Source organism: Anabrus simplex, chromosome 4 (genome assembly GCF_040414725.1).
Source record: "Anabrus simplex isolate iqAnaSimp1 chromosome 4, ASM4041472v1, whole genome shotgun sequence".
In the NCBI taxonomy this organism is placed as follows: Eukaryota; Metazoa; Arthropoda; class Insecta; order Orthoptera; family Tettigoniidae; genus Anabrus; species Anabrus simplex.
Window position 1 is genome coordinate 129,698,664 of NC_090268.1, and position 25,616 is coordinate 129,724,279.

The 25,616-nt window shown below is 41.6% G+C and overlaps 1 protein-coding gene across 1 annotated transcript in view; it reads left to right on the forward strand.

Moving 5' to 3' along the window:
* Positions 1-25,616, forward strand: part of LOC136872197 (adenylate kinase isoenzyme 5) — a 327,365-nt gene that overhangs the window by 299,721 nt on the left and 2,028 nt on the right. The window contains exon 8 of the mRNA XM_068227364.1: positions 21,083-21,196. Within this exon, the coding sequence (XP_068083465.1) occupies positions 21,083-21,196 (114 nt within the window). The remainder of the gene's footprint in view (positions 1-21,082; positions 21,197-25,616) is intronic.

Genomic DNA, 25,616 nt, shown 5'->3' on the forward strand with positions numbered 1-25,616 from the left:
CCAAATATTGAGTACGTGAGTATATTATGTGGAAAACACTGTGACAAGTATCATATACCTGTTTGCAACAAGAGAGTCAGATCAATAGTCGATTAGAGTAAAGACTGAATTGCATAAATTGTACTTGCACATTTGTGTGCAATTCCAAATATATATATAAAAGAACTCACGCGGGACTAAATTACGGCACACCTAGCTCGATAGCTGCAGTCGCTTAAGTGCGGCCAGTATCCAGTATTCAGGAGATAGTAGGTTCGAACCCCACTATCGGCAGCCCTGAAGATGGTTTTCCGTGCTTTCCCATTTTCACACCAGGCGAATGTTGGGGCAGTACCTTAATTAATACTACGGCCGCTTCCTTCCCACTCCTAGCCCTTTCCTATCCCATCGTCGCCATAAGACCTATCTGTGTCGGTGCGACGTAAAGCAACTAGCAAAAAAAAAAAAAAAAAAAAAAAAAAAAAAAAAAAAAAAAAAAAAAAAAAAAACGGCATCTCGGCATTTCTGAAAACCGTAAAACTAGTTAGTGGGATGTAAAGACAATAGCATTATTATTACTGTACGATTGTTGTTTTACACAAATCCAAGTAATGGTATCGTCCTTCGCCTGGCGCTTCTTCCATTTCGCGTATTCCTCGAAATGCGCACACAAACCGCTCCAAGTCGTAGTACACAACTCCATGTTACAATTACGTTTTAAAACCTCCACATTGTAATGATTGCTGATCTTGATGTGGTAATGAGGTCAAAATCAGAGATGTAGCGTCCCGCCATTGGAATATGAAACACCGAGAAAGTTGGCCTTGCGGTTAGGAGAGCTCAGCTGTGAACTTGCATTTGGGAGATAGTGGCTTCGAACCCCATTGCCGACAGCTCTCAAGATGTTTTTCTATGGTTTTCCATTTTCACACCGGGCAAATACTGAGCCTGTACATTGGTTAAGGCCACGGCTGCTTCCTTCGCACTCCTAGCCCTTTCCTATTCCATCATCGCCGTAAGTCCTATCTGTGTCGTTGTGACGTAAAGCAATATGAAACCGGAATCTGTCGCGAACACATGACGCATACAGTTGGCTGACTCGAGGAGGAATTCCTTTCTTACGCTTTATATTAATCATCTGGCATCAAAATGGTACGGATTGTCCTGTTTTAAATATCTGGGAATTTCGGGAAAAGCAATTAGCAGATAGTTAACGACATATGTGGCACTAGTTCTCCGGAAAAATCAAGTGTTACGGAATGTCTCTGGTAATGTCACGACACCAAACGCAAAATAAGTTAGTAATGGAACCGCCAGTACAGAACCAGCATATTTACAGATGTTCCGACGGACTTGGAAAATCTGCGGTATATATAGTACTCTGTTTCGGTTGGAGAGACAAGATGGCATGCTAGCACATGGCGTGCAGGAAATAGTGGGACGTCTTCAGTTAAATTCAATTCAAGGAATCGTGACAAGAACCTTTGAAAGAAAACACCATTGAAAGGGAAGAAAAAAACAAAACAGCATGTCTCTTTGTCATAACTGATGAGATCAATATTCGGCACTTTGAGTCGTGTTGACATACAGTAATTACTTCATACGTAAAGTGCCGTGGCTAATAGGAGTATCATAGTAGATTTATTGTGAACATGTACAAGGTTCACACTTTAGATTAATATTATTATTACTGTACCGGGAGGTACACCCGCCCCGTTCATTCAAATTAAGTGCCTTGGATAATGTTCTCTGCTATACGAAGTTTGCAACAACTAATACAAGTAGTTTGGACTTTCCTCTACAGATGTCTCTACTAAAAAACTGATGTTATCCCTCTGGTGTGAAGAGGCATTATTAAAACTCTAAAGTAAATTTTTATTTTAAGGTTTCCTAAACTGAATTAGGGGCTGCCTGGCCGAGGCGGTAAAGGCGTGCTCGGTTCGCCCGGAAGGACGTGGGTTCGAATCCCCTTCAGGAAGTCGTAAAATTTAAGAAACGAGATTTTCAATTCCGGAGGTGCATATGGCCCTGAGGTTTACTCAGCCTACACCAAAAATGAGTACCAGATTAATTCCTGGGGGCAAAGGCGCCCGGGCGTAGAGCTAACCACTCTACCCCATCACGTGCCGAGGTTAACAATGGTGGAAGCCTTTACCTTCCACTCCTCCAAGGACCTCCATGGCCTGTACGGAGGTGACTTTGCTTTGCTTTTGCTAAACTGAATTGATTATTCTTTGTTTTTGGTGTGTAAAAGTTTACAACACTTCTATCTCCGCCCGCCAACTTCAAATGTTGACCAGTAGAAAATTGTGTATATTTATTTTTCAGCCAATAAACTGTGTATTGTATCTATTTAATTACCCAATGAAAATTGAGGGTGTGTCGAGCCTTAGCCCAGAGCTTTCTAAAACCTTCCTCTCTGGTATGAAGGCTGGCACATTTCTCGGACCAGGTTGTCTTATTGATTGTTCCAGTCGACAGAGTGTGTGTTAAGAAAGGAGGCGAGGGTGCCTCGCCCATCGTTGAGTAGTCCATGAGCTCAAGTTAATGGCTGTCCTGGTTTTACTAAGTGATAGTCTTTGAAAGCTAGCTCGAGAGGAAGGTTTCCGATCTTTAACTATGTAACTTTAATTTTCGGAAACGTAAATTCCAAGTTCAAGTGTGAATTTCAAACAAGTCAAAAGAACTTAGCCGAAATCAGGGAATCGAGAGTGTGATACCCTCTCGGGTTCCCTATCAACTTGATTTTGTGGTGACTATGCTTTTGTAACCTCTTTTAGTTTGTAATCCTTGTAATTTAAGTATTCTCTCCATCTAGTCACCTCAGTAGTATAGGCTTAGCCTCTCTAACTTCGGGCTATACGCCCAAATAGGGTTTTAAACTTTCATTTCGATTTTCAAGGAGCGCAAATGTCCGCCTTCTCTCCATTTTGAAATTTGGGCCAGTAACTTAACCTGTTGCTTTTCACAAAGGCCTGGTAGAATGGGTAATCGATACCCCTGTGTCATTTCTTTTATGTAAAGATGTAGACTGTTGAGCTCATACGACAGTGCATACTGCTTGAATTGTAAAATGTAGGTTGTGCCTTTGATAGGCCTGGAAATTTATGGAAATAGATTCCTAAGTTACATAGAGCAAAGTCGCTCTTTCTACTAATGTAATTATTGAATGGTGCCTTTGGAAGGCTGTAATGTCATAAGGTTTGGGGAGTATTCTTCTAGATTAACTTGTAGAACAAAGATGCTCTGATTTTGATGTAAAAGAACTTGGGAGACCCGTCTGCTTCACTGTTTGTTAATAGGAGCAGTTATGTTCATGTAACATTGGTAATTAGGGAATATTAGAATATTAGGAATATCTTTCGCCCAGTATGCATAGGAGAAGTGTGAATAAAGAGGAGGCCGCCTGAGTTATACCAGCATCCTGAGAAAATATCGGACACTATTAGAAACAGACGATTGAAATTTTAAGGCCATATTCAAAGATTGTGCAATGAAGGATTACCTAAAAATATATCTAACTAGTGGACCCGTGCGCTGCTCCGCAGTTTTCCTTATAAATAGGTCAGATAACTCATCCTGATATTCCTGTCGTAGTCATATTGTTTTTCCTGCCCATTTAAATAATTTTATGAACATTTAATACCGATAATATAGTTTATGGATTTTCCAAAAATAAAAAATAAATGTGTTTATTTTTAAAGAAGATTCCAAATACCAATTTTAACGTCTGTAACATCTTCAGTTGTTCGATCCCGCCCGTATGTGTGTCTTACCCTACAGTTTTCTTCCCCAAACAGTAAGTCATAATATGTTTACCATACCGATTGGGAACGAACTTTGACTTAAACGGCATTCAGAGTGTCACAGTTCATCTCAGCTACCCCAAAGACTATGAATTCATCACTAATATCGTCATTTTCAGATTTTTAAGTTTCATCCCCTTCCTTTAGGGGTGCTAGGGGTTTCTTGTCCCTACAGTAATTTTTCCAGATAGAAGCAGAAATAAGTTTTAAGGAACACATCATAAACTTCACATACTATTGGACAGGCAACCCGCTGATCGGACTTGTCTTGCGGTTTGCTTATCTTCCCCTATTTTATTTTTCACCCCTTAGTGCCGAACTACCAATCAGATTTCGTTCAAACCACTTCATAATCACTCTCAGATGTAAGAAGAACAAACTGTGAAAATTTCAGTGAAATCGGTCCAGTGGTTTTTGTGTCTATTAGCTTCAAACATACCAACATCCAATTTTATATATATAGATTATGCCTCCTCACTAAAAATCAAGAATAATTGGATAATCGAAATTGAAAAAGACCTTCAAGAAAGCAACATAACAGATGAAATTATATTAAATTATAGCTTTAGAAAAGAGAGGAGTGACAAGAAAGCAAAATAATCTGCCAAATAAGTTCAATACCATTTGAACCATGTGCAACAGTTAAATGGCTCAGTAAGTGCTTCTAAGTCTTGGAGTACCAGTTGATATGAAGGTCGGTGTGAGTATAACGGACATATACTGTGTTTTAATAACCCTTGTGCCCAGGCAACTAGGACTATCCACTAAAAGAAACAAAACAAATGAAACCCCATGGCACAACAGTCCCTAAAGGTCTTGGCCTATCAAGCGACCGCTGCTCATCCCGAAGGCCTGCAGATTATGACGTGTCGTGTGGTCAGCACGACGAAATTTCTCGGTCGTTATTCTTGGCTTTCTAGGCTGGGGCCGCTATCTCGCCGTCAAATAGCTCCTCAACTGTAATAACGTCGGCTGAGTGGACCTCGAATCAGCCCGCAGGTCCAGGCAAAAATCCCTGATTTGGCTGGGAATCGAGCCCGAAGCCTCCGGGTAGAAGGCAGGCACGCTACCCCTACACCGCGGGGCCAGCTAGGACTATCCGCTAGTGGTCCATAAAGTGTTAGAGTGAATATTCATACTGGGAGATGTGTAAGAAATGTCAGCAACTTACTTCACAGGAATTTACCGAACACTCAGAATGTTTTAGGAAGCCCTGGGAGTAATGGAATCACACATCGTTTTTTTAAGCCTGGGAAATCTTTGGAAACAATTCGTCCAAAAAAATGGAATACAACGAGGTTCTATCAATATCATAAGGGCTCATGGAGGAATGAAAGCTGGTGGATGGAACTGCAACTGGACAACCAATCTCTATTAACTTGGTGGTGGTGATTATTACTTTAAGAGTAAGTACCAATAGGCGATCATCCTCTCCAGCATTACAATAATCAGAGAGAAATATATGTAAGGGAACCGACACTTCGAAAAATGAAGGTATCGGTCAAAAAACGACAAAGTCCACGAACGGCGGGAAAATGAAAGACTCCCCAGGCCTCGAATGCTCTAATAACGTCGGGGTCGAAAAAGAACAACAGTTGACCAAGGGAGGTCGGATAGGATAGATGAAAGTGAGGAGCCTGGCACAAGTACTGTAAGTGGAAGCAATGCCAGGACTCAGATAAAGGCCCTATGGTCGCCAACCCACGCACCCAAGTTGAGAGCCCCTTGGGCCCCTTTCAGTCGGCTCTTAAGACAGACAAGGAATACCGTGGGTTTAATCCTCCCTTAACATTTACCACCGGGAAATTGGTAGGTCTGTCACTTCGAAGCATGAAGGTACCAATTAAAAAGGAAAGGATTACGAAGTGCGTGAAAATATTAGCCGCTGAAAGATACGGGCCATATGCGTAGAAGCAATGTCAATGTCGGCTGCACCTCCATACCATTTGGCATCTGTAATTGCGAACTTCTGGAGCCTCCGTGGCTCAGGCGGCAGCGCACCGGCCTCTCACCACTGGGTTCCGTGGTTCAAATCCCGGTTACTCCAATTTGAGATGTGTGTTGGACAGAGCGGAGGCGGGACAGACGTTCCTCCAGGTACTCCGGTTTTCCCTGTCATCTTTAATTCCAGCAACGCTCTCCAATATCATTTCGTCAGTCGTCCGACTCGTTGGCTGAATGGTCAGCGTACTGGCCTTCGGTTCAGAGGGTCCCGGGTTCGATTCCCGGCCGGGTCGGGGATTTTAACCTTAATTGGTTAATTCCAATGGCCCGGAGGCTGGGTGTTTGTGCTGTCCCCAACTTCCCTGCAACTCACACACCACACATAACACTATCCTCCACCACAATAACACGCAGTTACCTACACTTGGCAGATGCCGCCCACCCTCATCGGAGGGTCTGCCTTACAAGGGCTGCACTCGGCTAGAAATAGCCACACGAAATTAATCTGTCAGTCATTTATCATTTCCTCAGAGGAGTGCGACAGGCTTCGGCAGCCGGCACAGTTCTTATCCTCGCCGCTATATGGGGCTTCATTCATTCCATCCCTGATCTGGTCGAAAGACTGGAAATAGGTTGTGGATTATCATAATTTCGAACCTCTACTGTAGGAGTGCAATCGATCATAATTTCATGCCAATCTTTCTTCACCACCGATTATGATGTTTGTTTCTTGAAGGGGTCTAACAGCTAGATCATCGTCCCCTAATGGTACGCGGAGCAACAAAATTAAAATTAGAACTACTTCAAAATGTATCCACTGACGATAATATAAAACGAATGGCGATGAAAAAATGACCGTGAAACAAAAACAATCAGTGGAGCCAATTCACAATGTGACTGGGATGATACGTATTATCTAAAGGGATCCAAAATCCAGGTCACCGGCCCTTCTTAATGGTACTAATCACCAGTAAAGCAGAACCATGGTGTTCCTCCTATAGTGGTACTAAGCACAGCTAACGTAGACTCATGGCGTTTCTCGCATGTTTGTACTAATCACAAATTTCCGGCTCCATGTCTAAATGGTTAACGTGCTGGCCTTTGGCCACAGGGGTCTCGAGTTCGATTCCCGGCAGGGTCGGGAATTTTGACCATCATTGGTTAATTTCGCTAGCACGGGGGCTGGGTGTATGTGTCGTCTTCATCATCATTTCATCCTCAAGTAGTATAATTGGAAGGTTCGGCCGCCTCCTCCTCCTCCCGCGGCGCGGGAAATTTGAATTCTGGCGGGAAATTTGAATTTTGGCGGGAAATGTGAATTTGTAAACAAAGCCACGTGCTTTTTGACAGCTGTCATCGACAACAACGCATCGCTAACCTCACTGCTGCCATCTTGACGGGCCTAAACCTTAGTGGTACCAACTTAACCTAATTAGCGTGAGGTAAACAAAGCCACGTATTTTTTGACAGCCACGTGCTTTTTGACAGACAACAACGCATCGCTAACCTCAGTACTGCCATCTTGACGGACCTAAACCTCAGTAGTGCCAACTTAACCTAACTAGTGCGAGGTAAACAAAGCCACGTGTTTTTTTGACAGCCACGTGCTTTTTTGACAGCTGTCATCCGCCATCTTTAAACTACAGAGCACTGTGCTGCCCTCTTTATCGTAGTAGATGTAAATTCGTCACCTGTCATCCGCAGTGCTGCTATCTTGGCGGGTCTAAACCTTAGTGCTACCAACTTAACCTAATTAGCGCGAGGTAAACAAATCCACGTGCAGCTGTCATCCGCCATCTTTAATCACAGTGCTGCCCTCTTTGTGGTGGCGGATAATTTGAAAAATGCTTTTTGATAGCAGCCATCTTTGAGCACCGTGCTGCCCTCTATGTGGTGGCGGTAAATTCCACATGCTTTTCAAACCTATATGCTTTTCTGACAGCTGTCATCCGCCATCTTTAATCCAGAGAGAACAGTGCTGCCCGGTGGCGGCAAATTCCACGTGCTCTTGTTTGGAAACAAAGCCATGTGCAGCTGTCAACCGCCATCTTTAATCACCGTGCTGTCCTCTTTAGCTACTTACCTTTGACAGTTGTCATCCGCCATCTTTAATCTAGAGAGAACAGTGCTGCCCTCTATGTGGTCGCGGCAAATTCCACGTGCTCTTGTTTGGAAACAAATCAACATGCTTTTTTTTGACAGCTGTCAACCGCCATCTTTAATAACCGTGCTGCCCTCTTTAGCTACTTACCTTTGACAGTTGTCATCCGCCATCTTTAATCTAGAGAGAACAGTGCTGCCCTCTATGTGGTGGCGGCAAATTCCACGTGCTCTTGTTTGGAAACAAATCAACATGCTTTTTTTGACAGCTGTCAACCGCCATCTTTAATCACCGTGCTGCCTTCTTTAGCTACTTACGTCATCCGATATCTTTAATCCAGAGAGAACAGTACTGCCCTCTATGTGGTGGCGGCAAATTCCACGTGCTCTTGTTTGGAAACAAATCAACATGCTTTTTTTTGACAGCTGTCAACCGCCATCTTTAATCACCGTGCTGCCCTCTTTAGCTACTTACCTTTGACAGCTGTCATCCGCCATCTTTAATCCAGAGAGAACAGTACTGCCCTCTATGTGGTGGCGGCAAATTCCACGTGCTCTTGTTTGGAAACAAATCAACATGCTTATTTTTGACAGCTGTCAACCGCCATCTTTAATCACCGTGCTGCCCTCTATGTGGTAGCGGTAAATTCTACGTGCTTTACAAACCTATATGCTTTTCTGACAGCTGTCATCCGCCATCTTTAAGCTGTAAATCCCCGATTCTCGTGTTAGAAGTTGTAAAACAGATTCTTAATCCGAGTTCTTTGACGTCAGGAAGGGCAACCGGTCGAAAACAATAGTGTATGATGTAAGAGGCTAGATACTGCCAGTTTTGCGTCAGGAACGGTAACTCAACAAATTCTTGCGATTTAAAATCTTAGTTTTGCGTCAGGAAGGGCATCTGGCTGTAAAACAATAGTTCGTGATACAGCGATTTAAAATCTAAGAAGTGCATCTAGCTGTAAATCCCCGATTCTCGTGTTAGAAGTTGTAAAACAGGTTCTTAATCCGAGTTCTTTGACGTCAGGAAGGGCAACCGGTCGAAAACAATAGTGTATGATGTGAGAGGCTAGATACTGCTAGTTTTGCGTCAGGAAGGGTAACTCAATAAATTCTTGCGATTTAAAAATCTTAGTTTTGCGTCAGGAAGGGCATCCGGCTGTAAAACAATAGTTCGTGATACAGCGATTTAAAATCTAAGAAGTGCATCTAGCTGTAAATCCCCGATTCTCAAGTTGTAAAACAGATTCTTAATCCGAGTTCTTTGACGTCAGGAAGGGCAACCGGTCGAAAACAATAGCGTATGATGTAAGAGGCTAGATACTACTAGTTTTGCGTTAGGAAGGGCAACTAGTCTTAAAACAAATTCTTCTGATTTAAAATCTTAGTTTTGCGTCAGGAAGGGCATCCGACTGTAAAACAATAGTTCGTGATACAGCGATTTAAAATCTAAGAAGAGCATCTACCTGTAAATCCCCGATTCTCGTGTTAGAAGTTGTAAAACAGATTCTTAATCCGAGTTCTTTGACGTCAGGAAGGGCAACCGGTCGAAAACAATAGTGTACGATGTAAGAGGCTAGATACTCCCAGTTTTGCATCAGGAAGGGCAATCGATCGTAAAACGGATTCTTGCGATTTAAAATCTTAGTTTTGCGTTAGGAAGGGCATCAGGCTGTAAAACAATAGTTCGTGATACAGTGATATAAAATCTAAGAAGAGCATCTAGCTGTAAATCCCCGATTCTCGTGTTAGAAGTTGTAAAACAGATTCTTAATCCGAGTTCTTTGTCGTCAGGAAGGGCAACCGGTCGAAAACTATAGTGTATGATGTAAAAGGTTAGATACTGCTAGTTTTGCGTCAGGAAGGACAACTCAACAAATTCTTGCTATTTAAAATCTGTAAAACACATTTTTATTCCCAAGAGAATCGAACCCGAGACTGCCGGGTGAGAGGCATGCACACTAAACTAAACTGCAGGCTATAGGTTACATTTTTTTGTTCCACAGTCTTTGAAGTTGTATCAGCGCAGTCTTTCTGAGCGAGCCGCGGAATGCATGTGTTGGCTGAAATTGTACACGTATCTTCCGGCTGTAGTAGTAACCTTGAACGAAGATACGGTGTGCTGATAAGCGACTTGTAACTCACGAACGTCTTCTTAGCTGAGTAGCATTCAGCCCATGTAAGCTCCTAACATATTATGATTGTACGGAGAGGTTAAAACACAGTACCAATTAAGGTTGTAAAATATTCTGTTCTGTAAAACTGAAATAGTCCTCCTCTGTGGTGAAATAGTTAGTGTGATTAGCTGCTACCCCCCCCGGAGGTCCGAGTTCGATTCCCGGCTCTGCCACGGAATGTGTAGCATTTAGCCTATGTATGACGTCAGGAAGGGCAACCGGTCGAAAACAATAGTGTATGATGTAAGAGGCTAGATACTGCCAGTTTTGCGTCAGGAACGGTAACTCAACAAATTCTTGCGATTTAAAATCTTAGTTTTGCGTCAGGAAGGGCATCCGGCTGTAAAACAATAGTTCGTGATACAGCGATTTAAAATCTAAGAACAGCATCTAGTTGTAAACCCCCGATTCTCGTGTTAGAAGTTGTCAAACAGATTCTTAATCCGAGTTCTTTGACGTCAGGAAGGGCAACCGGTCGAAAACAATAGTGTATGATGTAAGAGCTTAGATACTATCAGTTTTGCTTCAGGAAGGGCAACTCAACAAATTCTTGCGATTTAAAATCTTAGTTTTGCGTCAGGAAGGGCATCCGGCTGTAAACAATAGTTCGTGATACAGCGAGAAATTGCAGTATACGCGATAAATTTGTTGTAGCGGGTTTTATAACTAGATGTACCGGTACCGGCACATAGCCTACTCCTACTGAAGAAGCCAGCACAAGGCTTATTGCCTCCATCCGACGGATGAATCACCATCAACGTCTTGTACTCAAATCATTTTCGAAGGAGTTAGCACAAGGTTTAACACCCCCTATCAACAGCTCTTACTTATTGCTGGCCTTTTTGCACACCCCGCCTCTTAGATCATACACCATAGTTTTACGACCGGTTGCCCTTCCTGACTAGGATTTTAAATCGATAACTAGATATCCCGGTACCGGCACATAGCCTACTCCTACCAAAGAAGCCTGCACAAGGCTTATTGCCTCCATCCGACAGATGAATCACCCTCAACGTCTTGTACTCAAAATCATTTTCGAAGGAGTCTGCACAAGGTTTAACGTCCCCATCAACAGCCCTTACTTAATGCTGGCTTTTTTTTGCACACCTCGCCTCTTAGATCATACACCATAGTTTTACGACCGGTTACCCTTCCTCACTAGGATTTTAAATCGATAACTAGATGTCCCGGTACCGGCATATAGCCTACTCCTACCGAAGAAGCCTGCACATAGCTTAACGTCTCCATCCGACAAATGAATCACACTCAACACTCTTCAATCATTCTCGCTACTTCGGAAGATAGCGGGTTCGAACTAGAAGCCGTAAAAAATAGCAAATGCTAGGCGAGGAGCCTGCGCGATCGTCATAACGTGATCTAGCTAAATGTAGTTTTAGCTCAATACCTTTAAGTGCCTACAGGTAAGGAATACCGCGGATGTAGCTTAGTACCCTCCCGTTTAAGTCGAGAAGTCGAGGATCGCGCGCTAACTTTCCAAGGCTCGATCCGCTGCAGAACTCTTAAATTCTGACACCTCGGCATCAACAGGAGGTTCGATTCCGGCTTAAATACATCAGCCTGCGGGACTTCAGGAGAGCTCTTTTTGCATAAACACTTCGTTCCGACTGTACTGCAGTTGTCAGCGATTTTCACATCCGCTTGGTAACAAGCAGCATATTTACTCGCTGCAGTCTGCGTGAAGTGCTCACAGTTCTCTGTATGCGTTTATTACGTACACACATGTCCCGTCTAAGTACTGTCTGCTGTGAATATTATTCTTCAGCCTTTATCTTAAGGTAAGGTAGAACTGTTAGTTACTGTTCGCAAAGCAACTTCTACGCTAGACATCTACATTCATATATGTTCTTTTCTTGTTTTAGGTACCATTCGAGTTACAGGCTTGAACGTACGCATTTTATTCATCCGAGTAACAGTCTGCAGCACGTGCATTTTTTTAAAGGTATGTTTTCGAACTTTGAGTTGTAAAGATAGCTAGGTTAGATGATGTACCCTACACTACATTCATATATGTTTCTTCTTTTCAGGTACGACCAGAATATTATCATTCGAGTTTCAGGCTTGAACGCACGCATTTTATTCATCCGAGTAACAGTTTGCAGCGCGAAGATTTTAAGGTATGTCTGACCTCTATTCGTTGAAACTTGGTTTCTTCTAAAACATCGTAACTTTAGTCTATTGATAAATAGTCATTTTCTTTAATCCTCATGCTATAGACGAGGTTAAATTTATAATTTCAAACACGAACATAGCTATGTCTGACCTCAGCAGGCTGAAACTTGGTTTCTTCTAAAACATCGTAACTTTATTCGTTCTCTTCAATCCTCATGCTATAGAGAGGTTAATTTTATAATTTCAAACACACACATAGCTATGTCTGACCTCAGCAGGCTGAAACTTGGTTTCTTCTAAAACATCGTAACTTTAGTCTATTGACAAATAGTTATTTTCTTTAATCTGCATGTCATAGAAGAGGTTAATCTTATAATTTCAAACTCACAGCAATGTCCGACCTCAGTAGGTTGAAACTTGATTTCTTCCGAACATTGCAACTTTAGTCTATTGATAAATAGTTGTTCTCTTCAATCCTCATGCTATAGAAGAGGTTAAATTTATAATTTCAAACACGCACATAGCTATGTCTGACCTCAGCAGGCTGAAACTTGGTTTCTTCTAAAACATCGTAACTTTAGTCTATTGATAAATAGTCGTTCTCTTCAATCCTCATGCTATAGACGAGGTTAATTTTATAATTTCAAACACACACATAGCTATGTCTGACCTCAGCAGGCTGAAACTTGGTTTCTTCTAAAACATCGTAACTTTAGTCTATTGACAAATAGTTATTTTCTTTAATCTGCATGTCATAGAAGAGGTTAATCTTATAATTTCAAACTCACAGCAATGTCTGACCTCTATTCGTTGAAACTTGGTTTCTTCTAAAACATTGTAACTTTAGTCTATTGATAAATAGTCATTTTCTTTAATCCTCATGCTATAGACGAGGTTAAATTTATAATTTCAAACACGCACATAGCTATGTCTGACCTCAGCAGGCTGAAACTTGGTTTCTTCTAAAACATCGTAACTTTAGTCTATTGATAAATAGTCGTTCTCTTCAATCCTCATGCTATAGACGAGGTTAATTTTATAATTTCAAACACACACATAGCTATGTCTGTCCTCAACAGGCCGAAACTTGGTTTCTTCCGAACATCGTAACTTTAAGCTAATCATAAATAGTTGTTCTCTTCAATCCTCATACTATAGACGAGGTTAATTTTATAATTTCAAACTTACAGCAATGTCTGACCTCAACAGGCTGAAACTTGGTTTCTTCTAAAACATCGTAACTTTAGAGTATTGGTAAATAGTCGTTCTCTTCAATCCTCATGCTATAGGCGAGGTTAATCTTATAATTTCAAACACACACATAGCTATGTCTGACCTCAACAGGCTGAAACTTGGTTTCTTCTAAAACATCGTAACTTTAGTCTATTGATAAATAGTTATTTTCTTTAATCTGCATGTCATAGAAGAGGTTAATCTTATAATTTCAAACTCACAGCAATGTCCGACCTCTATACGTTGAAACATGGTTTCTTCCGAACATCTTAACTTTAAGCTAATCATAAATAGTTGTTCTCTTCAATCCTCATGCTATAGACGAGGTTAATTTTATAATTTCAAACACGCACACATAGCTATGTCTGACCTCAACAGGCTGAAACTTGGTTTCTTCTAAAACATCGTAACTTTAGTCTATTGATAAATAGTTATTTTCTTTAATCTGCATGTCATAGAAGAGGTTAATCTTATAATTTCAAACTCACAGCAATGTCCGACCTCTATACGTTGAAACATGGTTTCTTCCGAACATCTTAACTTTAAGCTAATCATAAATAGTTGTTCTCTTCAATCCTCATGCTATAGACGAGGTTAATCTTATAATTTCAAACTCACAGCAATGTCCGACCTCTATACATTGAAACTTGGTTTCTTCCGAACATCGTAACTTTAGTCTATTGATAAATAGTCGTTCTCTTCAATCCTCATGATATAGGCTGGGTTAATTTTATAATTTCAAACACACATAGCTATGTCTGACCTCAACAGGCTGAAACTTGGTTTCTTCTAAAACATCGTAACTTTAGTCTATTCATAAATAGTCGTTCTCTTCAATCCTCATGCTATAGAAGAGGTTAATCTTATAATTTCAAACTCACAGCCATGTCCGACCTCTATACGTTGAAACTTGGTTTCTTCCGTAACTTTCGCCTAATCTCTATCGGTCGTTCTCTTTTCAGATGTTCCCCTGCTGCGAGGAATGTAATGTAACGTTTACAAGGCGAGATAACTTCATGCGCCATATGAAATCAAAACACCCTAGCATAACATCTGCTTTATGTAAAGTTTGTAGTGTGTATTTCGCTAACGTAGAGCGATACGAGGCTCACTTAGCAGAGGTACATCAAATATCTACTCGCCCTCAGGTAGTAATAGGGAAAAAGCGTGCAGCTACTGATGTAGCTGTAGAAAGTACTAGTAGCAAAAAACCTAGAAAAAATCATGAACTTCAAACTATTCACTGCGAGCACTGTAACACTGATGTACCATCTTCGCATTTTCAGGGACACTTACGGAGTAATGCGCATAAAAATAATGCATGTAGAAGTGGTAGTAACGCAAACATCGAGGAAATTAATACAGCATTTAAAAGTAGGATTGCTAGTTACCGAATTCGCATCAGTCAAAAGTTTCAAAGCACTTCAAACTTTTTAAATTGCGTTCAACCGGATGTACAACAGCTTCTTGCTAAATCTTTGTCCAATCATAATTTATTTAAAGTTAATTTTGAACTTTTCGCCTTGTACATTAAAAGCACGGATGAATCCGAAATAACGGACATTAAATCATTTAATACGAAGAATTCTGTCATAAGTCAGTCAACTAATTTTGGTGATGTACTTAGGGATGTCTCTAACATTATTTCAACTAAGAGCGAGGAATTTCAGGAAAAGGAATCAGGGTGGGCTTTAGTTGAAATAATGTACCTAGAAGTTAACATCAATAAGTACAATCCCATGCGAGGTTCATCGTACATCGAGCTGCCGACATGGATTCAGCGAAAAGAAGCTGTTGTAAACATCCAAAACAATGACGAAGCATGTTTTGCATGGGCGGTGATGTCGGCTTTAAATCCTGCTAAATCGAATGTAGCGAATAGAACATCATCGTATCCACACTATTCAACGCAGCTAAATTTCGATAGTATAGAATTTCCTGTGCAGATAAAAAGGATATTAAGCGCTTTGAGGAACTAAATAACATTAGTATTAATGTGTATGGTGTAGAGAAAAAGTCTGTAGTAGGTCCTCTGTATTATACATGTCATAAGAAGAGTACTCATGTTAATTTACTCTATATTGAAAACAGTGAAAATAGCCACTTTTGCTGGATTAAAAATCTGAGTAGACTTGTTGGTAGTCAGTTGTCAAACAGGTGTAACAAAAAGTGGCTATGTGATGGATGCTTGCAGTATTTTAAAACTGAAGATCAGTTAACGAAACACTCCAAGAATGACTGCAATCATGTACGTACAGAGATACCTACTACAGGCAATAATGTTTTAAAATTTACAACTTTTCACAAGCAGATGTGGGTATCGTTCGTGATTTATGCAGACTTTGAAGCCATCCTCACGCCATGCAACACATGCTCACCTAATCCTGACAACTCTTTCACTAATACTACGCACATGCATGTCCCGTATAGCTTCGCGTATTACATCAAGTGTAGTTACGATAGTACGCTTAACAAGTTAGAGCTGTATCGAGGACATGATGCTGCTAAAGTATTTTTAGAAAGACTTGAAAGTGATGCAGTTCGTCTCGGTCGTATTCTGAATAGTAATATTCCTATGAAGCCACTCACCGAAATTCAGTTAAATGATCATGAACGTGCTACAAAGTGTAGCATTTGTGATGGGGAATTTTCCGAAAATAACCCTAAAGTTTTTGATCATGATCATTTAACTGGTTTCTACAGATGTGCCGCTCATTATAGCTGTAATCTTAAGTATAGAGTTCCTAAATTTATCCCTGTAATTTTTCATAACTTATCTGGTTACGACTCTCATTTCATCATTTCACAATTTGAAGCTTCAGATGAAAAAGTAGATATAATCCCTCAGAATAAAGAGCGGTACATTGCGTTTGCAAAGTCTGTAAAAGTAGATGCTGAGCATTCTATAAAACTGAGATTCCTTGACTCGTTTCGCTTCATGGCGAGTAGCCTCGATAAACTTTCTAGTCATTTACAACCTGAACAATTTACGGAAATTCGACGCGTTTTTCCCGAAGAAGCGCAGTTTAATTTACTTCGGCGTAAGGGTGTTTTTTGTTATGAATATCTCGACATCTTAGAACGCCTCGAAGAACGTGCCTTACCATCGAAACAATCCTTTTACAGCTCGCTGAATTCAGCAGATATTAGTGATGATGACTATTTACATGCACAACATATCTGGGAGCAGTTCCACATTCAAATGCTAGGTGAATACTCCGATTTATATTTAAAGACAGATGTACTTTTGTTAGCTGATGTTTTTGAAAATTTTCGCTGTGTTTGCAAGAAAACCTACAGCCTTGACCCATGTCAGTATTTTACTGCACCTGGGTTAAGTTGGGACGCGATGTTAAAATACACGCAGGTGAATTTGGAACTGCTAACTGATGTTGATATGGTGCACTTTATAAAATAATCTATTCGAGGCGGTCTAAGTCAGTGCAGCGGGCGGTATTCCAAGGCAAATAATAAGTACATGCCGAGTTTCGATTCTAGTCAGGAATCTCAGTATATCGTTTATCTCGATGCTAATAATCAGTATGGGTGGGCGATGAGTCAGCATCTACCGGTGAGTGGTTTCCGCTGGCTAACGCAACGCGAAATTGATGCTTTACAGCCGCACGCCCTAGGCGATGAAGCTGATAAAGGCTATTTCCTCGAAGTTGACTTACAGTATCCTAATGAGTTACACACTTCTCATAATGACTTACCGTTCTGCCCTGAAAATATGAAGCCCCCGTACATCGCATCAACGACGAAAATGCTCATTGCTAATTTATGCGATAAATCTAAGTATATCATTCATTACCGAAATTTAAAACAGTGTTTGCAGCATGGTTTGAAGTTATCCAAAATTCACCGCGTACTAGAATTTAATCAGTCACCGTGGCTAAAGCCATATATCGATCTGAACAATAATTTAAGAACGAATGCGGTTAACGAGTTTGAAAAAGATTTCTACAAGCTTATGAATAACAGTGTGTTTGGGAAAATGTTGACAAACGCGTTGATGTAAAATTGATTACAAACTGGGAGAATATTAAGAAAAGGTATGGTGCTAACTATTTAATAAGTAAACCAAATTTCCACAGCTGCACCATCATACATGAGAATTTAGTTATTATACAGATGAATCGTGTTAAGGTTAAGTATGACAAACCTACCTACGTCGGCTTTGCAGTACTTGAATTGGCTAAAACACTCATGTATGAATTCCATTACGATTATATGATGAAGAAGTACGCGCATAATGCGCAATTGCTCTACACAGATACCGATTTGTTTATTTATCAAATCAAAACTGATGACTATTACAATGATATAAAGCCAGACTTGGGTAGGTTTGATACAAGTAACTATCCTGCAAATAATCAATATCATCTTCCACTAGTGAACAAAAAGGTTCTAGGTAAAATGAAAGATGAATGTGCTGGGAATATTATCGATTCATTTGTAGGTACTAAATCCAAGTCATATTGCATAAAACTCTTAAATGAATTACAAATAAAGAGATTGAAGGGGGTTAAAAAGAATGTCATTCAGAATCAGCTAGGTTTTGAAAACTATAACAATTGCATTAAAAGTAATCCACCTGCTTTGCATAAGCAAATGTCTGTCATTAGAAGCAAGAAGCACCAGTTGTACACTCATTTAATTAGTAAGGTAGCCCTTAATTGTGATGATTGCAAACGGTTTGTCATCCCAAATTCTACCAACACGCTAGCCTGGGGGCATAGTAGTATTGATAGGTACTACTTTACATAAAGCAGATGTAAACATTATGCTAGAGATGTGTACTTACGTTACGCTGTCTTACATCACAATTCACTGTACATATTGTAGGGAGAGGTACGCTGAGAGAGTAGTACGGCAAGTTTGAACTTGTACATTCAAGAATTGCATCGAGAAGTACGCAAACATCACTAGGGTAAAATGATTCAAGATAAAACTTGTACATACCGATGTAAATAAATAATGTAGAATTGGGATTTTATTTTATTTTAGGTTAGTTATTACCTTCCACCCGCTCCTTATTTGCAAGATAGAGTTTTTGTTTATTACACAAAGAAGAAAAGCAAGAAAGAAGGTGTTGAGCAGATTCGTAAGTATGTTATTGTCTAGCTCATGTTGAGAAGAGATTTTTTTTTCTAAACAGTGTTTGATTGCAATGCAGTGCCAAACAAGAGCACGTAGAATTTGCCGCCACCACATAGAGGGCAGTACTGTTCTCTCTGGATTAAAGATGGCGGATGACAGCTGTCAAAGGTAAGTAGCTAAAGAGGGCAGCACGGTGATTAAAGATGGCGGTTGACAGCTGTCAAAAAAAAGCATGTTGATTTGTTTCCAAACAAGAGCACGTGGAATTTGCCGCCACCACATAGAGGGCAGTACTGTTCTCTCTGGATTAAAGATAGCGGATGACGTAAGTAGCTAAAGAGGGCAGCACGGTGATTAAAGATGGCGGTTGACAGCTGTCAAAAAAAGCATGTTGATTTGTTTCCAAACAAGAGCACGTGGAATTTGCCGCCACCACATAGAGGGCAGCACTGTTCTCTCTAGATTAAAGATGGCGGATGACAACTGTCAAAGGTAAGTAGCTAAAGAGGGCAGCACGGTTATTAAAGATGGCGGTTGACAGCTGTCAAAAAAAAGCATGTTGATTTGTTTCCAAACAAGAGCACGTGGAATTTGCCGCGACCACATAGAGGGCAGCACTGTTCTCTCTAGATTAAAGATGGCGGATGACAACTGTCAAAGGTAAGTAGCTAAAGAGGACAGCACGGTGATTAAAGATGGCGGTTGACAGCTGCACATGGCTTTGTTTCCAAACAAGAGCACGTGGAATTTGCCGCCACCGGGCAGCACTGTTCTCTCTGGATTAAAGATGGCGGATGACAGCTGTCAGAAAAGCATATAGGTTTGAAAAGCACGTGGAATTTACCGCCACCACATAGAGGGCAACACGGTGCTCAAAGATGGCTGCTATCAAAAAGCATTTTTCAAATTATCCGCCACCACAAAAAGGGCAGCACTGTGATTAAAGATGGCGGATGACAGCTGCACGTGGATTTGTTTACCTCGCGCTAGTTAGGTTAAGTTGGTAGCACTAAGATTTAGACCCGCCAAGATAGCAGCACTGCGGATGACAGGTGACGAATTTACATCTACTACGATAAAGAGGGCAGCACAGTGCTCTGTAGTTTAAATATGGCGGATGACAGCTGTCAAAAAAGCACGTGGCTGTCAAAAAAACATGTGGCTTTGTTTACCTCGTACTAGTTAGGTTAAGTTGGCACTACTGAGGGTTAGGTCCGTCAAGATGGCAGTACTGAGGTTAGCGATGCGTTGTTGTCTGTCAAAAAGCACGTGGCTGTCAAAAAACACGTGGCTTTGTTTACCTCGCGCTAGTTAGGTTAAGTTGGTACCACTGAGGTTTAGGCCCGTCAAGATGGCAGCAGTGAGGTTAGCGATGCGTTGTTGTCGATGACAGCTGTCAAAAAGCACGTGGCTTTGTTTACAAATTCAAATCTCGCGCCAAAATTCAAATTTCCCGCCAGAATTCAAATTTTCCGCGTCGCGGGAGGAGGAGGAGGAGGCGGCCGAACCATCCAATTATACTACTTCCTCATCATGACGCGCAGATCGCCTACGGACGTCAAATCAAAAGACCTGCATCTGGCGAGCCGAACATGTCCTTGGACACTCCCGACACTAAAAGCCATACGCCATTTCATTTCACTAATCACAAACAATGTAGACCCATGACATGTCACGCACAATGGCATCACTCGCAAGTAACACAAACCCATGGTGTTTCGCACATAAGGACATCACTCAGAAGCAACGCAGACCTATGGTGCTCCTCACATACTGGGACTAATCACAGGCCGCGTATACTCATGGTGTTGCTCACATAGTGCTACTAATCATACGCATTATAGACCTACGGTGCACCACACATTATGGTAACGCCCACAGGCAACACAAACCCATGGTGTTACTCATATAATGGTACTACTCTCAGGCAGCGCAGACCAATGGTTTTCCTCACATAGTGGTACTAATCACGGGCTACAGCCAAACCCGTGGTGTTTCTTAGGTAGGAGTACTAATCACAGGCAACGTAGACGCATGGTGTTCCTCATATATTGGTGCTACACTTAGGTGACACAATGGAACCAATACATTCGAGCGCAGCACTCGGCATTTGCTCTCGCTAGGTACTTGTCTGTGCAACAGAGAGCCCCGCCTCAGTAAAATACACACGATGACATCACAAGCAACGCCCAGATCCGTACTGTTCCTTGCATAATGGTACTGCTCCTAGGCAACGTAAACCCATGTTTTCTTCGCAAGGTGGTACTAGTTGCAAGTCACGTCGACCCAAGGTGTTCCGCACGTAATGGTAGTAATCACAAGTAGTCTCATGGTTCTAGTGTAGTCATCCCTTGGTCGCCCCTTTTAGTCGCCTCTTACGCCAGGCAGGGGATACCGTAGGTGTATTCTTTGTCTGCGGGGTTTCTTCACCACTCCTATATAAATTCATTCATTTCATGACTCATCTGAAATTAAGCAATCGTATGCAGGCCTATGAGTCTATTAAAAAGTCGTGCAAGGAATTGTTCGAAGAAATAGTAATTGCTTGTTAACGTTATTTCACCTATTTAAAGTTAGTGAACACAGTTATTAATGCGACATTATCTGTTTCAGACCATCGTTCTACAGCTCGTAGAGTCACAAATGAGGACCAACATGAGCGCACAAGGAATTCTGATGGATGGATTTCCTCGGGACATGAACCAAGTACATGAATTCGAGAGCAAGGTAAAGATTACAAATTATTACGGAACTTTATATCTATGTTTGAAACTATCTTTGGAAAATGAGCTAAAAGTAGTGAAATGAAAATGAAAACCTACAACCACATTTATGAATGACTGATAAATGCTATGAAATAATAAAGGAGAGTGTTGCTGGAATGAAAGATGACAGGGAAAACCGGAGTACCCGGATAAAAACCTGTCCCGCCTCCGCTTTGACCAGCACAAATCTCACATGGAGTGACCGCGATTTGAACCACGGTATCCAGCGGTGCGAGGCCGACGCGCTGCCGTGCGAGCCACGGGGACTCCAGCTAAAAGTAGTATTTAGTCTTCTTTAGCTTTTGAGTGGAGAAGTAATTCGCCAATAATTAGGAGTGTTCGGTAACTCCCAAAGTTAACCTGCTGGGATTGTGCCTTCATTAACACCACGGCCGCTCCTTCCAAATCCTAGCTCTTTCCCATCATTGCGTCGCCAAAAACCTCCAATGTGTTACTGAGACGTTAAACCACAAGCAAAGAAAAGTCATAGAAAGGAAATAAAGTTTTTATCGATATGGTGGTGGTGGTGGTGGTGGTGATTTTTACTCGAAGAATGAAAGTAGGCCTGTCGACAAAAGAAGGGCGACGAAAGGCGTGAAAATGAAATTCTCTCTAGGTATCTCTGGATCGGAAAAGGACAAGAGTGGCCAAGGGAGAACGAGTAGGAAAGATGAACGCGAGGAGATGGATTCTAGCACAAGCAAGTGGAAGCAATGCTGAACTTAAAGGATTCATGGTCACCAACCCACGTTCGGAAGTTGTGAGCCCCTGTTCCCCCTTCTAGGCAGGGAATACAGTGAATGAATTCTATGGCTCCCAATCACAGGGCGGAAGGGGGGGGGGGGTGTCACAGGAGTACAGTGATAAACAGAGGCATGATTTTTCTCGTATTAATTTTTATATGATTTTACGAAAGGAACCGATTTTATTGCGTTATTTCGCGAGATAGGTCTTTACCCTCCAGGGCCGGTTCTTCCCTCGGATTCGAAATCACCTCGGCCTCTCACCGCTGGGTTCCGTAGTTCAAATCCCGGTCACTCAATGTGAGATTTGTGCTGGACAAATTGGAGGCGGGACAGGTTTTCTACAGGTACTCCGGTTTTTCCTGTCATCTTTCATTCCAGCAACACTCTCCACTATCATTTCTTTCAATCTGTCAGTCATTAATCTTGCCCCAGAGGAGTGCGACAGGCTTCGACAGCCGGCACAATCCCTATCCTCGCTGCAAGATAGAGGATTCATTCATTCCATCCCTGACACGGTCATTGACTGAAAAACAGGTTGTAGGTTTTCATTTTCAATTTCAAGCTCGTTTTTATTTTTCATGAATTTCGCTATAGTTTCGCACAAATCGCAAAACAAGTAAATTTCACTTTAAGCTGGTCTTATCGCATTAATTCGTTCGAATCACGAAATCACTATTTCTTAACCACAATCATATGATTCGTTAAGCTATCTAAAAATCGCTTTAAAATGTTTTTGTCGCGCTTATCGTTAATGCAGAAAACAAAAAAATAAATCATGCCTCTAGTGATAAACAATGCCACAGACAAACTGTATACGGTGGTAAGCGGGAACGGTATCGGTGTTGACGAGAACGAAACAGAACACCGTTATCTACAATTTATCGAGGGGTATTTGGAATGTTATTTAACTGAAAAGTAAATTATTTTACTTCCTTACTTAATCTGTTTACCTTCCAGGGTTGGCTTTTCCCTCGGACACAGCGAGGGATCCCACCTCTACCGCCTCAAGGGCAGTGTCCTGGAGCTTCAGACTCTGGGTCGGGGATACAACTGGGGAGGATGACCAGTGCCTCGTCCAGGTGGCCTCACCTGCTATGCTAAACAGGGGCCTTGCGAGGGGATGGGAAGACTGGAAGGGATAGACAAGGAAGAGGGAAGGAAGCGGCCGTGGCCTTAAGTTAGGTACCATCCCGGCATTTGCCTGGAGGAGAAGTGGGAAACCACGAAAAACCACTTCCAGGACGGCTGAGATGTGAATCGAACCCACCTCTACTCAGTTGACCTCCAGAGACTGAGTGGACCCCGTTCCCGCCCTCGTACCAATTTTCAAATTTCGTGGCAGAGCCTGGAATCGAACCCGGGTCTCCGGGCGTGGCAGCTAATCACACTAACCACTACACCACAGAGGCGGACATAAATTATTTTACGTACCGTTAATTATGACGTACTACGCTAAGGAAATGCATTTTTTTTAACATATCAGAAGAAAGCAAGATATCCTTTGCCCAAACACTGATGAGGTCGGGCCGGGTCGAATGGCTCAAACTGTAGACCGCTGTCTTCCGGTGTTCACGTTAGTACGTTCGATCCCGTCTAATTCCGGTGGCATTTGGAGATGCTCAAATACGCCAGCCTCGTGTCCGTAGATTTACCAACACGAAAAATAAATCACGTGGGGAAATATCCCAGCACCTCGGCGGTAAACCTTAAAACGTAGTTAATGATGAAATGGAAGAGGAGACCACCTTCGAACAAGGGAGATGAGACGTAACGGACGGAAGCCCGCAATGCTGAACCTGTATTTACGCACCACTATGGCAAGGAGAAAACTCATGAGGAAGTCGACAAAACTGTTTGGACTCTGCTTCTTGTCAGCAGTTAACTCGTAAGCATCGTAAAGAAGCCTGCGGTGCAATAAATATTTTATTGTACCTCATGTATTACTTGTTATCAATGTTAACATTATCTTTTTTTATCCTGTAAGCATGTGAATCGCGTGTCTTTAACGGAGCAAGTGTATTCCTCTTGAATAATGCATCGCAATAAAGGAAATATATCAGATAAAAGTATGAAGATTTAAGTAGACGCCTGGTTTGCTTATTCTTATCTCCTCCACTCGTGCAATTTTAAAATAAGAACATTTTATGAGAGCTTCTATAAAACTCAACATCATGAGCATACATCAACGATAGTTGAAGATTCTGAAACTATTTAAATACGTGGGTTTTCTCATTTGCTGCGTCGATACTCTAAGTTTGTTTGCACTTACGGGCACCGGACGTTAAAAGTCATCAGGAATTCACATATTGGTTTTTCACATCTCTGAGTAGAGCAATAAATTTGACAGTTCTTGTTCTGGCCCCCTTAATGTTGCAACGTCACTCTATACTAGTCAAATAATAGATAGGTTAGTGCCAGAGTTTGGAAGTAATTGAGTAAATGTAAGCGAGTTACTTTTTCCTGTCAAACAGTAGATTCCTCATTTTCAGAAAGCTAGCACGAACCATTTCTATTCGTACACGGATCTCTAAATTCGGGTCCAAGTCCTCAGTAACCCAGCTGCCAAGGTACTTTACCTTCGGTACTTATTCAACTAGTTCCCCAAAAATGTTCATAAGAGTATGGGTTCCAGTAATGGACATCACTTTTGTCTTGTCGATGTTAATTCTGAGTCCAAGCTTATCCTCTTCTGCAACGATTCTGTCTACCCGGCGCTGAAGACCTTCAGGTCTGTCAGTCAAGATCATCTGGGTGTCATCTGGGTACCTCAGATTGTTGATCAGCCTGCCGGTAACGCTCTCTTCTGCTTCTTGAAGAGCAGCTGGGAAGATCTGCTCAGGGATAGCTAACAGTGGCAAATGATGCGAGGTGGTGGAGATGGAATTTGTTTTCAGGCGAACTACAATAAGGCAAACATCCTATCTTAATACTCATCAGAGGAAAAAATGAAAGAATTCCTACACTTCGAAGAATGAGTGTGTCGAGAAAAGAAAGGAAGGGTACACAAAGAGCATGAAAATGAAAGACTCACTAGGTCTCACAAGTTTAATGCCGTCGGGGTCGGAAAAAACAAGAGATAACCAAGGAAGGTCGGATAGGAAAGATTAAGGTGAGGATCTCAGCATAAGTAAGTGGAAGCAATGTCAAGTCCAGCTAAGAGTCCGGTAATTACCAACCCCGCCCACAGGGGTTGATCATCAACTGCGACAAATAACGCGTCCAAAATACTCGCAAACCTACGAGTAATAATGGGAAGAAAACACATTTTTAACTCCTAAAATGAGCACTCTGGTGAAATACCCTACTCAGTCTCCCCCTTACGACAGACAGGCGATATCACCAATGCATTCTACGCTTTCATTCAGTGGTGAAATCTCTCTTCTGTCCTGTTCACTTTGTTATATAGCACCTATTTCCTAACATCTGTTACAGTGAAGGACTTTTTGACCTGACATCGTGATATATTTACCCCGGGAATATTTTCTACCAGACAAAAAAGTTAAGCATCCAGAAGGAGTGATTGAAAGTGAATGAAACTACATATGCTAAAAGACCATGTGCCTTTATTGAACTGATTACAATATGGGATGAAAGAGACAAGGCCTCTGGCAGTTACAGGTGGAATGTTAGCGCCAG